Here is a 12,297-nt window from a genome sequence, read left to right on the forward strand (position 1 = left end):
AGAAAAAACATAGGAAGGTATTGGTATTGATAAGGAATTGTTTAGTTCAGTAAAAACAGAGCTTTTTTCTTTTTTTCTGTTGTTTCTCATACAGACTTAAAGGATGGGGAGCTAGATATTAGTGAATCTAATCATGGGATGGTGATATGTGTAGTTTTGGGAAAACAATCTGAAATTTTGTGAAACTACATTTTTATTTACAAAAGATGTAATGATTGCACGCTGCAATTATCAGCTGCAATGATTTGACTGTTGCTTCTCTGCTTCAATATGAAACCATGGTAATATTACTGCATCAATATACTTCAATATATACATTTCAAAAAGACTTTGTGCTTCAAAAGTATGGTTTTAAACATTTTAAATAGCAATGAAAAAAGTCATCGTGCAATAACTCATAACATATTTCACTTAGTCATTAGAGAAAACACTTAAATGATAATATCAAAGATTTAATCATTTATTAATACTTAAAGTTAGACTTAATGTAGTATATAAAATGTGTATTTATTATAGAAACAGGTTTTATAAAGTACAAATGCTCATTGATACAACACGAGTAATAGCTTACATTTACATAGAAAACAAGTGCAAGTGTGCTGCTTTGTAACATGTTGTTTTGCACCATTACCAATGTACAGACATGGCTTTATGTACAAAAAAATCCCGTCAACTCAATGATACAGAATCTTACACATTCATAAAAAAATGTCTTAGGTTCAGAACAATAAATCACAATAAATAAACCTGATAAAAACATTTAATTAACAACAAAAATAAAGCCTTTGTTATGTTCTCTTTTATACAAGGTTGGAAAAGAAGTATGTGGACCCCTTCAGGTAATTTTCATCTGGAACTTCAAGGTCAATGTTTGGTGAACTGAAGTCTGTTATCCCCAGGGTGTTGTACTTGCGGTTTTCTCCATTTTGGATGTCTTTGGGGAAAACAGTGACATAGTGTCCATCTGCACTGTCATACGCATTTGGTTTTGAATGCTGGGAAAAATCTGGCAAACGCAGATCAGCAGACTGCCTGGCCATGTCGGGCTTTGAATTTGTGCCGTCACCAGATGGGATTTTTCTGTGACGTTTGTGGTCCCTGAGGTCAATGTTGAGACCTGATGTGGAGATCCCGGAGCTCTGGCCAAAATGATCTGGTGCTGAGAATTTGGGGATTGGTGCTTTCAGATTTGCCTCACCGTGGACGCTTGGTATTTCTGCTGCTCTGACATCTATTTTTGAACCTCTGGCTCTTAGAATGTGATCCTTTCCCGTGAAATCATCTATGTTCAGATCTGCACGGGTGAGATCAAGACCACGGAGATCTAACTTTGGTGAATCAGAATCCACCAGAGGGAAGCTGGACCTTGCTTTGGTCTTTGCTGACTTTCTGTCAGTTGGACGCAATTTGACATTAGCATCAATGTCCAAGACAGGTGTTTTCATACCTGTGACATCTGATAAACGATTCTTATGGGGAAGACCTTTGTAACTGTACTGTGAGAGAGCGTCAATGTCAAGCTCCGGAGCTTTGAGATTCAGTTGTGGGCTCTGCATATCCACTTTGGGCATGCCGAGGTCAATATTTGTAGAAGTGACCTTTGGACCTGCGATATTTCCATTTAAATCTGGTGTTTTCATATTCACTTTTGCATTTGGAGGGGAGATATCCAGATTTGCTGCTCTCAGGGGTGCACCAAAGTCAATATCAGACCCTGTCATATTAACATCTGGGCTTCCAAACTGTGGTAACTTAAGGGAGGGAAGTTTGAATTTTCTGTCTGGCAAATCAAGATCAGTTTGGGGACCTTGGATTTTTCCCGAGGGGACATTCATGTCAATGTCTGGACCTCTAATTCCTGCATTTGCTTTAGGAGCTGTAAAGTTCACATCTGGTCCCTCTATGTTGCCATTTATTCCAAGCTTGGGACCTTTCAGACTGGGAGACCCAAATTTTGGCATTTGAGGCATTTTGAATTTCCCTGATGGAGAACCAATGTCCACATCTGGTACATCCACATCAAATTTAGGGGCTCCCAGATCAACTGCTGGTAGGTCTGGAGAATCTAGGGAACCCCTTAGATTTGGCGCTTTGATGTTCAAGTCGGGTGTATCAATTTCACCTTTTGGTAGTGAACCCGAGAGCCCAAATTTAGACATTTTGGGCATCTTCATCTGAGTAGATGGAGTGTTGATGTCAATATCAGGGACACTGATCCCAGCCTTTGGTCTCTCAAGTGTTGGTGCTCTGAGTTTACCTGATGGCAACCTGACATCTGGAGCATTTAGGTCTAGTTTTGGACTTTTGAAATTGGCATCAGGCAAATCCAAATCTGGCAAGTTTATCCCAGGACCTTTTAGCTTAGGGGCTGAAAGATTTACGTGTGGTGTTTTTGCTTTGGGTCCAGAAAGACTTAGATCAGGCATATTCAAATTTGGCATACTGATTTTTCCCTTTGGCCTGTCAACATCAATATTTGGGACATTTAGGTCAGGCCCCTGGAGGTCACCATCTATATCAACACTGGGGCCTTTTGGGATGGACATATCAATTTTAGGCATCTTCACTTTGGGCATTTTGAACTTTGTGTTAGGTGAATCAATGTTCATATCTGGGGTATTCATATTTACTTTGGGAGATGTGAGGTTCATGTTTGGTAAATCTATGTCTGGGGCGTTAATCCCACTCTTCAACTTTGGAGCTTTGAGGTTTAAATCAGGTGTTTTCAGATCTGTATTTATGTTCAATTTTGGCATTGTAGCATCGAGGTCAGGTGTCTTGACGTCAAAGTTAGGGCCATCTAACTTTGGACTAGAAAAACCCACTTCAGGCATTTTCAGATTTGGCTTTTTGAATTTTCCCGATGGGCTGCCAAAATTAACATCAGGCATTTCAAAACCAGCTTTGGAGCCCTTGAGGTTGACATCGGGTGCATTGATATCTATGTCTGGGCCATCAATGTCGGGTCCTTTTCGGCTTGGGAGGCTAATCTTGGGCATCTTCAGTTTGGGCATTTTAAATTTTGTTTTGGGAGATCCAATGTTCACATCTGGAGTGTTTATATCTAACTTGGGAGCTTTAAGGTCCACATTTGGTAAGTCCAGATCAGGGGCATCAATTCCACCCTTGAACTTTGGAGCTTTCAGACTCAAATCTGGTGCTTTCAGACCGGTGCTCATGTCAAAATCTGGTCCTTTGGGCAACTTGCCTGAAAGGTTAAATTCGGGCATTCTGAGTTTGCCCGAGGGAGCATCAATATCCAAATCTGGGGCACTGAGCTCTGCCTTTGGCTTTTTCAGTGTTGGCATTTTCAGTTTACCTGACAGCATGTCTAAATTGACATCTGGGGCGTTGAGGTCTAGTTTGGGGGTTCTGAGGTCAGCTTTGGGCATGTGCAGGTCTGGTGGACTTATTCCACCACTGAGCTTAGGACCAGAGATATCTAGATCAGGTGACTTGATGTCAAAGTTAGGGCCATCCAGCTTTGGAGCAGAAAGTCCCCAATCTGGCATTTTCAAGTTTGGGGTTTTGAATTTTGCTGATGGGCTGCCTAAATCAACATCTGGCATTTCTAAACCACCTTTAGGACCTTTTAGGTTGACATCAGGTGTGTTGATATCCAAGTCTGGCCGATCTAAGCTGCCATCAATGTCAGGCCCTTTTAGGCTTGGGAGGCTAAATTTAGGCATCTTCAGTTTGGGCATCTTAAATTTTGTTTTGGGGGATCCAATGTTCACATCTGGAGTATTTATATCTAACTTGGGAGCTTTAAGGTCCACATTTGGTAAGTCCAGGTCAGGTGCATCAATTCCACCCTTGAACTTTGGAGCTTTCAGACTCAAATCTGGTGCTTTCAGATCAGTGTTCATGTCAAAATCTGGTCCTTTGGGCAACTTGCCTGAAAGGTTAAATTCGGGCATTCTGAGTTTGCCCGAGGGAGCATCAATATCCAAATCTGGGGCACTGAGCTCTGCCTTTGGCTTTTTCAGTGTTGGCATTTTCAGTTTACCTGACAGCATGTCTAAATTGACATCTGGGGCGTTGAGGTCTAGTTTGGGGGTTCTGAGGTCAGCTTTGGGCATGTGCAGGTCTGGTGGACTTATTCCACCACTGAGCTTAGGACCAGAGATATCTAGATCAGGTGACTTGATGTCAAAGTTAGGGCCATCCAGCTTTGGAGCAGAAAGTCCCCAATCTGGCATTTTCAAGTTTGGGGTTTTGAATTTTGCTGATGGGCTGCCTAAATCAACATCTGGCATTTCTAAACCACCTTTAGGACCTTTTAGGTTGACATCAGGTGTGTTGATATCCAAGTCTGGCCGATCTAAGCTGCCATCAATGTCAGGCCCTTTTAGGCTTGGGAGGCTAAATTTAGGCATCTTCAGTTTGGGCATCTTAAATTTTGTTTTGGGGGATCCAATGTTCACATCTGGAGTATTTATATCTAACTTGGGAGCTTTAAGGTCCACATTTGGTAAGTCCAGGTCAGGGGCATCAATTCCACCCTTGAACTTTGGAGCTTTCAGACTCAAATCTGGTGCTTTCAGATCGGTGTTCATGTCAAAATCTGGTCCTTTGGGCAACTTGCCTGAAAGGTTAAATTCGGGCATTTTGAGTTTGCCCGAGGGAGCATCAATATCCAGATCTGGGGCACTGAGCTCTGCCTTTGGTTTTTTCAGTTTACCTGACGGCATGTCTAAATTGACATTTGGGGCACTGAGGTCTAGATTGGGGGTTCTGATGTCAGCCTTGGGCATGTGCAGGTCTGGTGGACTTATTCCACCACTGAGCTTAGGACCAGAGATATCTAGGTCAGGTGACTTGATGTCAAAGTTAGGGCCATCCAGCTTTGGAGCAGAAAGTCCCCAATCTGGCATTTTCAAGTTTGGGGTTTTGAATTTTGCTGATGGGCTGCCTAAATCAACATCTGGCATTTCTAAACCACCTTTAGGACCTTTTAGGTTGACATCAGGTGTGTTGATATCCAAGTCTGGCCGATCTAAGCTGCCATCAATGTCAGGCCCTTTTAGGCTTGGGAAGCTAAATTTAGGCATCTTCAGTTTGGGCATCTTAAATTTTGTTTTGGGGGATCCAATGTTCACATCTGGAGTATTTATATCTAACTTGGGAGCTTTAAGGTCCACATTTGGTAAGTCCAGGTCAGGTGCATCAATTCCACCCTTGAACTTTGGAGCTTTCAGACTCAAATCTGGTGCTTTCAGATCAGTGTTCATGTCAAAATCTGGTCCTTTGGGCAACTTGCCTGAAAGGTTAAATTCGGGCATTCTGAGTTTGCCCGAGGGAGCATCAATATCCAAATCTGGGGCACTGAGCTCTGCCTTTGGCTTTTTCAGTGTTGGCGTTTTCAGTTTACCTGATGGCATGTCTAAATTGACATTTGGGGCATTGAGGTCTAGATTGGGGGTTCTGAGGTCAGCCTTGGGCATGTGCAGGTCTGGTGGACTTACTCCACCACTGAGCTTAGGACCAGAGATATCTAGGTCAGGTGACTTGATATCAAAATTAGGGCCATCTAACTTTGGAGCAGAAAGCCCCAAATCAGGCATTTTAAAGTGTGGGGTTTTGAATTTTGCTGATGGGCTGCCTAAATCAACATCTGGCATTTCTAAACCACCTTTAGGACCTTTGAGGTTCACATCAGGTGTGTTGATATCTATGTCTGGCCCTTCACCACCAAAGCCAACATCTGGCACTGTCAGGGTGGGGAGGTCAAATTTGGGCATCTTAAATCTGGGTGCTTTGAATTTTGCTTTGGCATTTGGTGGGCCCAAGTCAGGCCCATCAATCCCACCCTTTATCTTGGGAGCTTTGAGACTCAGATCTGGTGTATTTATGTCCACATTCTGTCCTTTTGGCAGCGTACCAGAAAAGCCAAATTTAGGCAGTTCACCAGAGGAGATATCCATTTTAGGAGCACTCAAATCAATACTTGGATTCTTCAGTGATGGAACTTTGAGATTACCTGAGGGCAAGTCTGTTTTAGGTACATCCATGTCAGCAGCATCTATGCCTTTTATCTTTGGTGATTTTAGAGTTAGGTTGGATGTTTTTACATCTGCACTGATATCCAAATCTTTTTTCTTTGGTAATGTGCCAAAGGGTTTGAATTTTGGCATATTGAGCTTACCAGAGGGAGGATCTACATCAAGATTTAACTGACTGGAAGGCATATTAATATCAACATTTGGGGCATTAAGGTCTGGGGGATCAATACGCCCTTTAAAATTAGGAGCCGAGAGATTCAAGTCTGGAGTTTTTAACTCACAGTCAAGGTCTTGAACTTTGGATCCAGACAGACCTACGTCTGGCATCTTAAAACCTGGTGCTCTGAATTTTCCAGATGGGCTTCCAATGTTCAGGTTGGGTCCTTTCATGTTAGTTGACATATCTATGTCAACATTTGGTGCTTCCAAGTCCACATCTGGACCCTCTAGATCTCCACTAATACCCATATCAGGAGTGTTTATTTCAAGATGAGGTCTTTCAAGCTTTGGCATTTTCAAATCAACCGATGGAACTTCAGCGCTTGGCATTTTTATACCAGCTTTAGTGTTGCCGTCAAGATTCTCTGGTAATGTCCCTGAAAGCTGGAGATCTGGGCCATTTAGTTGTGAACTTCTAGTATCTACATTCAATCCTGGTACCTGAATTGCTCCATTTTCAGTTGGCAGACTCAAGCCAGGAATAGATTGTGGAAGGTTTAGAGTTCTGCCATTAGCATCTCCCTTCTTTTTTTCCAGAACTCCAAAGTCCACTCCAAGGCGAGGCAATTCGGTGTTGGCCTTCAGGTTGTGCTTGGACGAGTGTGGTACTGTTTGATTGACTTTCAAGCCATTCGCAAGGCTTCCTTCAGCACCAACGGAATCATCCTTGAGGAACTTCTTGATTTTAGTATTGTACATTCTGTTGTAGGAATCCATCAGCATCTGCAAAGATAAGCCACAGCTTGGTGATTGGATTTCACTACAATATATATAATCTGTCAGCATTTTGCCCTGTATTGGTTCTGTTACTGTGATGGTTGGAGGTCATGTATGGTGGCGTATTGATGACAGTCCCTTTTTGCATTACAATACTGTAAACTGCAGCACAATTGTTTTTCAAATTAGGTTTCTTTAAAGACACCATGAAATGGACTCTTAACTTTCTTAAATTGATGTATTACTGTAGTAAGGGTAGATTTAACTTTTTTTCTTGCAGTGATTTTCTTGCTATCCTGTGTATAAAGAAAAAAACATTCATTCATTCATTCATTCTCTGAGTAAACTGGATGTAAGTTCAAGAGATATATATTCCACCTACCTCCCCTGGACTCTTGGTACATCTGTCCAGATTGTTGAGGCTCTTGCTCAGGTTATGCCTGGTGAGGACTTGGACCTTGTCGTTATATGGCTCCATCAACCTCAGCACTTTCAGCACATCATCTTTTGACAGTTCATCAAAATTAATCGCTGCCCCCACAAGTTCATCCCCTGAAAAAGAACAAGACCTTAATGGGACTCAGACTCATAACACTGGCAGTAGCGCCCGATCAGACCCTTTGTACAACAGGATCACAAATGTAAATTCACATTAACTAGATAAATCAGCAAAGCAACCATCCCAGAGAAGTTTTTAAAAGCTTTTCAAATAAACGTGGTATTTTGACAAAAATCTGTGGCATATATGGTCTAAAATGTGAAGGTTTGATCCTTGGATTTGAGTAAAATGTGCAATCTCTTACTTGAAAAACAAGTATTCCAACCCTAACAGCTCAGAGATTTTGTATTTTACTTTCAAGACGGTCGACTATGATCCAAAAAAACTGGAGGGCCTTACCTTCCCTGAGTCCCTGATTGGCTGTGGCATCGTCATCAACGCTGGAGATGACCAATCGGCCCTGCTCTGACTCCTCCAGCGTCAGGCCCTCAGAGAGGCTCCTCCCCCTGCGGTGCGACAGCTGCAAGGAGGAGACAAACAAAATGTTGTTGAAGACAGTATCACTCCTCTGTAAAAAGATGCTTGTAAAAACATCCAAATCTTTTGAACATTTTTAAACTTAAAAAGAAAAAAATCAGATGCTGTTTCATACCATGATCCTTGTGTTGCTGTCTCAGTGGCACAAAAAAAACCAGGTGTATTAAACCTACAGGAGGAAAACCACAATAAAATGTTCAGACAACAGATGCAGTGAAAACAGCTATAGAGTGTATAATGTAACACAGGTTAAATCTGACACTTTAGGCACAAAATAGTAGGAACCTTAGCAGGTCTTTCTATTAAACAGACGGGAAAAAGCTCATATGCAGAATGTGCCAATTTAATCCAATGTAGCCAGTAAAGCATGAGAAAGTGTGTGTGAAGGGGAGTTTACAAAATAAGGGGGGGTGGGATTGCACCAACCAAGATGCAATTCACAGCTGGGAGGACACTGCCAATAATTTGTACTTTCAGTGTAAAGTTTATTCAGAGATTTCAAAGACAAGTCCTCTGTTTTCCTAGAATTAATAAAAAATAAATAAACAGCAGAAAGCACAAACAGTAGAAGTGGAGGACGTTGGTGATTAGCGTCCCGTGTATTTATGCAAAGAAACAACTGACACCCAGACAACCTGGCAGGTGTGCCTTTCAGGTATTCCAGTTATGGCCTTGAGGCCTGTAGCTGGGAAAACTGGGAACAGGTTTATCCAGAGCCTTGAGAACAAATGTTCTGTTGTTGGGTGTTTCCTTTTTGCAAGCACAGAAAGTCAAAGTAACCACACCTGCCCTTTTTTTATAGTAGAGAAGTTTTGGCACAACACTGGCTGACTTCCAGCAAATCTGGCTGCAGTATGTTCTGTCAAGCTCTGCCTTTCTTCTCAGTCATGTGACGCACAGTGCAAAGGTGAGCCTGATGAGTCAGAGTGTGTGTGTGTGTGTGTGCTAGATTCAACATCACCGCCTATTTGCTGTTTTACAACTCCATACATTAGAATAAACATCCTGAACAAGCCAGTTAAATACTTTACTCACTTTGCTAAATCATATTTCAATATTTTTGTAGACATGCAGCAGTAGTCTGTTTTTATTTTACTATTTATTTTACTCTGACACCTTGACAACTTACAGCATACTGCAAGCAATTTTCCTGTCATGAGGACAATAAAGTTACTACAACAACAACCTCTACCACCACTGTGACAGGCAGAAAAGCCCCACTGTGAGCTGTAGTCTTCATAGTTAGAACTGATGTTTTTATGATGTGAATCAAACAAAAATGTTTTTGGAGGTGCAACTGGCACTAGAGCCATGACTTCGAGAAAAACTAAAATGACCCCAAAGTGCCTACACCGTAAGTGATGCATTAAAATTTGCGTACGTGCTGTCAAATAAAGCATTATTTTGAACGCTGATGGCTCGCTGGGCCTGCAGGTGGCGCAACAGAAAAGGCCGTGAGGTCACCAAAACTGACAGGTTTTGATAACAGATCTATTTCCTGTCAGTCTTTTGATTCATCATCGTTTCAGCGCCGATTTCACTGGGATATCAAGTTATTTCAAACTGCACTGATTTGAGATTTTAAGTCTCAAGAGTTCAATGCAAAGATTTCAAAGAGAAAACAAAACATGAAATGTGTGTGATGTGGAAAAAGGGTCATAATTCAATGAATATCGCTTATTTAATGTGGAATAAACATGTTCTCTGTACTCACTGCACTTTGTGTCTTGCACAGCTGGAACTGGACAGTGGAAATATAATAGATGCATATAATTTTACACTATAATTTATAAATACAGTATACACTCTTACGGTATATCTTGTTTCTCTTTCATTAAATGGATGCTTACTTGTGGCTGTGAGTGTTTGGATCATATTCACATGTCCCTTACAGGATTATGATACTACACTCTGTCTGAGAGGCATAAAATCCTGGCAAAGATTTACCTGTGTGTGTGTGTGTGTGTGTGTGTGTGTGTGTGTGTGTGTCTTGCTGTTCTTCCACCAGTGTGGCGGTGTGCACTCTGAAACTCAATCAATCAATCACTCTTATCAGTTATCGATCAGTCTCCAAGACACAGTAAAGTCTGCTGTCTGTGTGAAACCTCACGGTTAAAGCGGTTCTGATTCAATCACTCCGACTGACTTTCCAAACAGAGACGTTTGGTTTCCAGCAGAGGAAGTTACAGATTAACCCCCCAGCCGATCAGCCGGTGAGCACCGAGCCGTCAGAAATGAAAACCTCAGATGAAAATTGGAAAAACGTGGAGTCAGCAGGAGCTCGGACTCAAAAAGTGCAGCTCCAGCACTTTGGCTCAAATAAAAAATCCCAAACAAAAATGCAAAAAGGTGAGGCATGCAAACACACACACAGGTGACAGAGACTACCAGGGCGATGACATCACTGTCCACCTCCGACCTCGACACACTCTGCACTGCCACAGCTGGGAAAACATCTGAAATGAGTCTTACCTGGGGCTCCATCAGGGCAGGTTTTGGTCTGTTTTCTGAGTTTTTTATCTTTTCTTCCGTGTTGTCGAGCTGCTGCTGCTGTTGTCGTGTTATCAGTCCATGCTGTTTGTTTGCTCTGCGGGCCGCTCCTGCGCCGACTGACGACTGACGAGCAGCAGCGCCGGCCAAGAGGACCAACAGCCGGCCTGAAGCAGACAAACAGGTTCCTCCTTGAATATCCCGCCTCTGTCAGCTGTGGACACACCCACACGCCCGCAGAGACACACCCTGAAAGTCTCACAGCTGACACACACACACACACACACACACACACACACACACACGTAAGCTTCAGGAACATGAATGAGTCGTGCATTTCAGAAAATATTTCCCACCATTTTTGAAGTTATCTGGTTTGTGAAATATCCTCCACTTTGAGCACAGTGCATTTTTTAAGTTCATCCACTGGGTTTTGAAATTGTTTCATGCGACCGAAATCAGAAAATTTTGTCTTTAAAGGAATACTCCAATGTTTTCAGCAAAATGTGGCCCCAAAATATCTGACTTCCCCAGACTGAGACAAGATGTTTGATGGCATTTTCACCTCTGTACCTCCAGTGGTTCAGTTCCTATGGGTAGCATTTTGTTAGCTTAGCATAAAGACTTGAAGTCTATGGGAGTCGTTAGCCTGGCTTCTTCAAAGTGAAACAATAAACCATACAGCATCTCTGAAGCTGTCTGATTTACTAAATTACAAGACGTGTATTTCAAATCCACATGATCCATTGTGTAAATGAAACAGCCTCTCAGTTGCTGTAAGGTTTATTTTTTCACTTTGACAGAGCTAGGCTAACGACTCCCATAGACTTCAAGTCTTTATGCTAAGCTAACATGAAATTCCTGTCACAGCAACCAAACCACTGGACGTACAGAGATGGAAATGGTGTCAAACATCTTGTCTCAGTCTGGGGACGTCAGAAAAAGTTGGGGTTTTTTTTAGGTTGTTTTTTTTTAATGCACAGAGGAACATGGATTATAATGCATTAAAAGTTAAGCATAAAATCACAATATTGGAGTAACAGGTTAAATTATGCAGAATGGCAAAATCCAAACAAGACGCACACATGCACCTTATATCAGTGACTTCTGTGGGTCCAACACACAAGTACCCAGAGGCACCAACATATATATGTACATACACACACACACACACACACACACACACACACACACACACCAAGTTGATATAGTCGAAACTAGGAGGCAAGCTGAGACAAAACATAAACACAGCACTCCCCGCATCAACACACCCTGACCTGACAGCGGAGGGAGGGAGGGAGGGAGGGAGAGGCCGACCTGTGCCAAGGGCGGGGCAGGCGTTCACTGCGATGACTCACTTTGATTACGAGGCGCTGGCCGGGCACAATGAATCTGGGTCTGAGGAGGAAGAGCGGCACACAGTTCAGCTCCATTCACACAGTAATTATATAACCTGACCTGTCAGGTGTGGCTGCTGCTGCTTCCAATGAGCTCTCAGTCCATCACCCGCCTTACGCAAGAACAATTCACACCAAACAGGGACACGACAACAATGAACTCCATCCAGCTATTTTTACTGCTTTTATTCATCAAGTATAAATTCCATGAATACCTTGCTGATTGACACGAAAAAAAAAACAGCTCTGCAGATTTTTTTCTCACAACATGTAGCTGCTGATACATTCAAATTCATAAAAGTAAATATATACACAAATAATCCAACTGTACAGTAGTGCTAATGCATTTGATGGCTTTTAATTGTTCAAAATGACAACATTGCACTTTAAAAACAATGGTAGCTTCACTGCAAAAAGTCCAAATCTTACCAAG

The 12,297-nt window shown here is 42.2% G+C and overlaps 1 protein-coding gene across 3 annotated transcripts; it reads right to left on the bottom strand.

Moving 5' to 3' along the window:
• Positions 1 to 531: 531 nt before the first annotated feature.
• On the bottom strand, positions 532 to 10,547 carry LOC115358501 (neuroblast differentiation-associated protein AHNAK). 3 transcript variants are annotated; one of them, XM_030050538.1, is made up of 6 exons: positions 10,450 to 10,547; positions 8,093 to 8,146; positions 7,840 to 7,960; positions 7,324 to 7,493; positions 5,340 to 6,947; positions 532 to 4,664 (listed from the first exon to the last, which is right to left on the bottom strand). In XM_030050538.1, exons 2-6 carry the CDS (start codon positions 8,093 to 8,095, stop codon positions 801 to 803), a joined length of 5,766 nt encoding a protein of 1,921 aa, XP_029906398.1. In that variant the 5' UTR covers positions 8,096 to 8,146; positions 10,450 to 10,547; the 3' UTR covers positions 532 to 800. The 3 variants fall into 3 exon arrangements, with proteins under 3 accessions (XP_029906398.1, XP_029906389.1, XP_029906380.1); XM_030050529.1 differs by having other exon boundaries at positions 534 to 2,354; positions 2,391 to 6,947; positions 10,450 to 10,546; XM_030050520.1 differs by having other exon boundaries at positions 534 to 6,947; positions 10,450 to 10,546.
• Positions 10,548 to 12,297: the final 1,750 nt, after the last annotated feature.

Source organism: Myripristis murdjan, chromosome 1 (assembly GCF_902150065.1).
Source record: "Myripristis murdjan chromosome 1, fMyrMur1.1, whole genome shotgun sequence".
Classification (NCBI taxonomy): domain Eukaryota; kingdom Metazoa; phylum Chordata; class Actinopteri; order Holocentriformes; family Holocentridae; genus Myripristis; species Myripristis murdjan.

Bases quoted from the DNA above. Each gene is read 5' to 3' on its own strand.
- LOC115358501 (XM_030050520.1), bottom strand. The intron at 7,494-7,839 runs GTAAGGCCCTCC...GTTCTTTTTCAG, and splicing joins CAATCAGGGACTCAGGGAAG to GGGATGAACTTGTGGGGGCA. The intron at 6,948-7,323 runs GTAGGTGGAATA...TTATCTTTGCAG, and splicing joins GTACCAAGAGTCCAGGGGAG to ATGCTGATGGATTCCTACAA.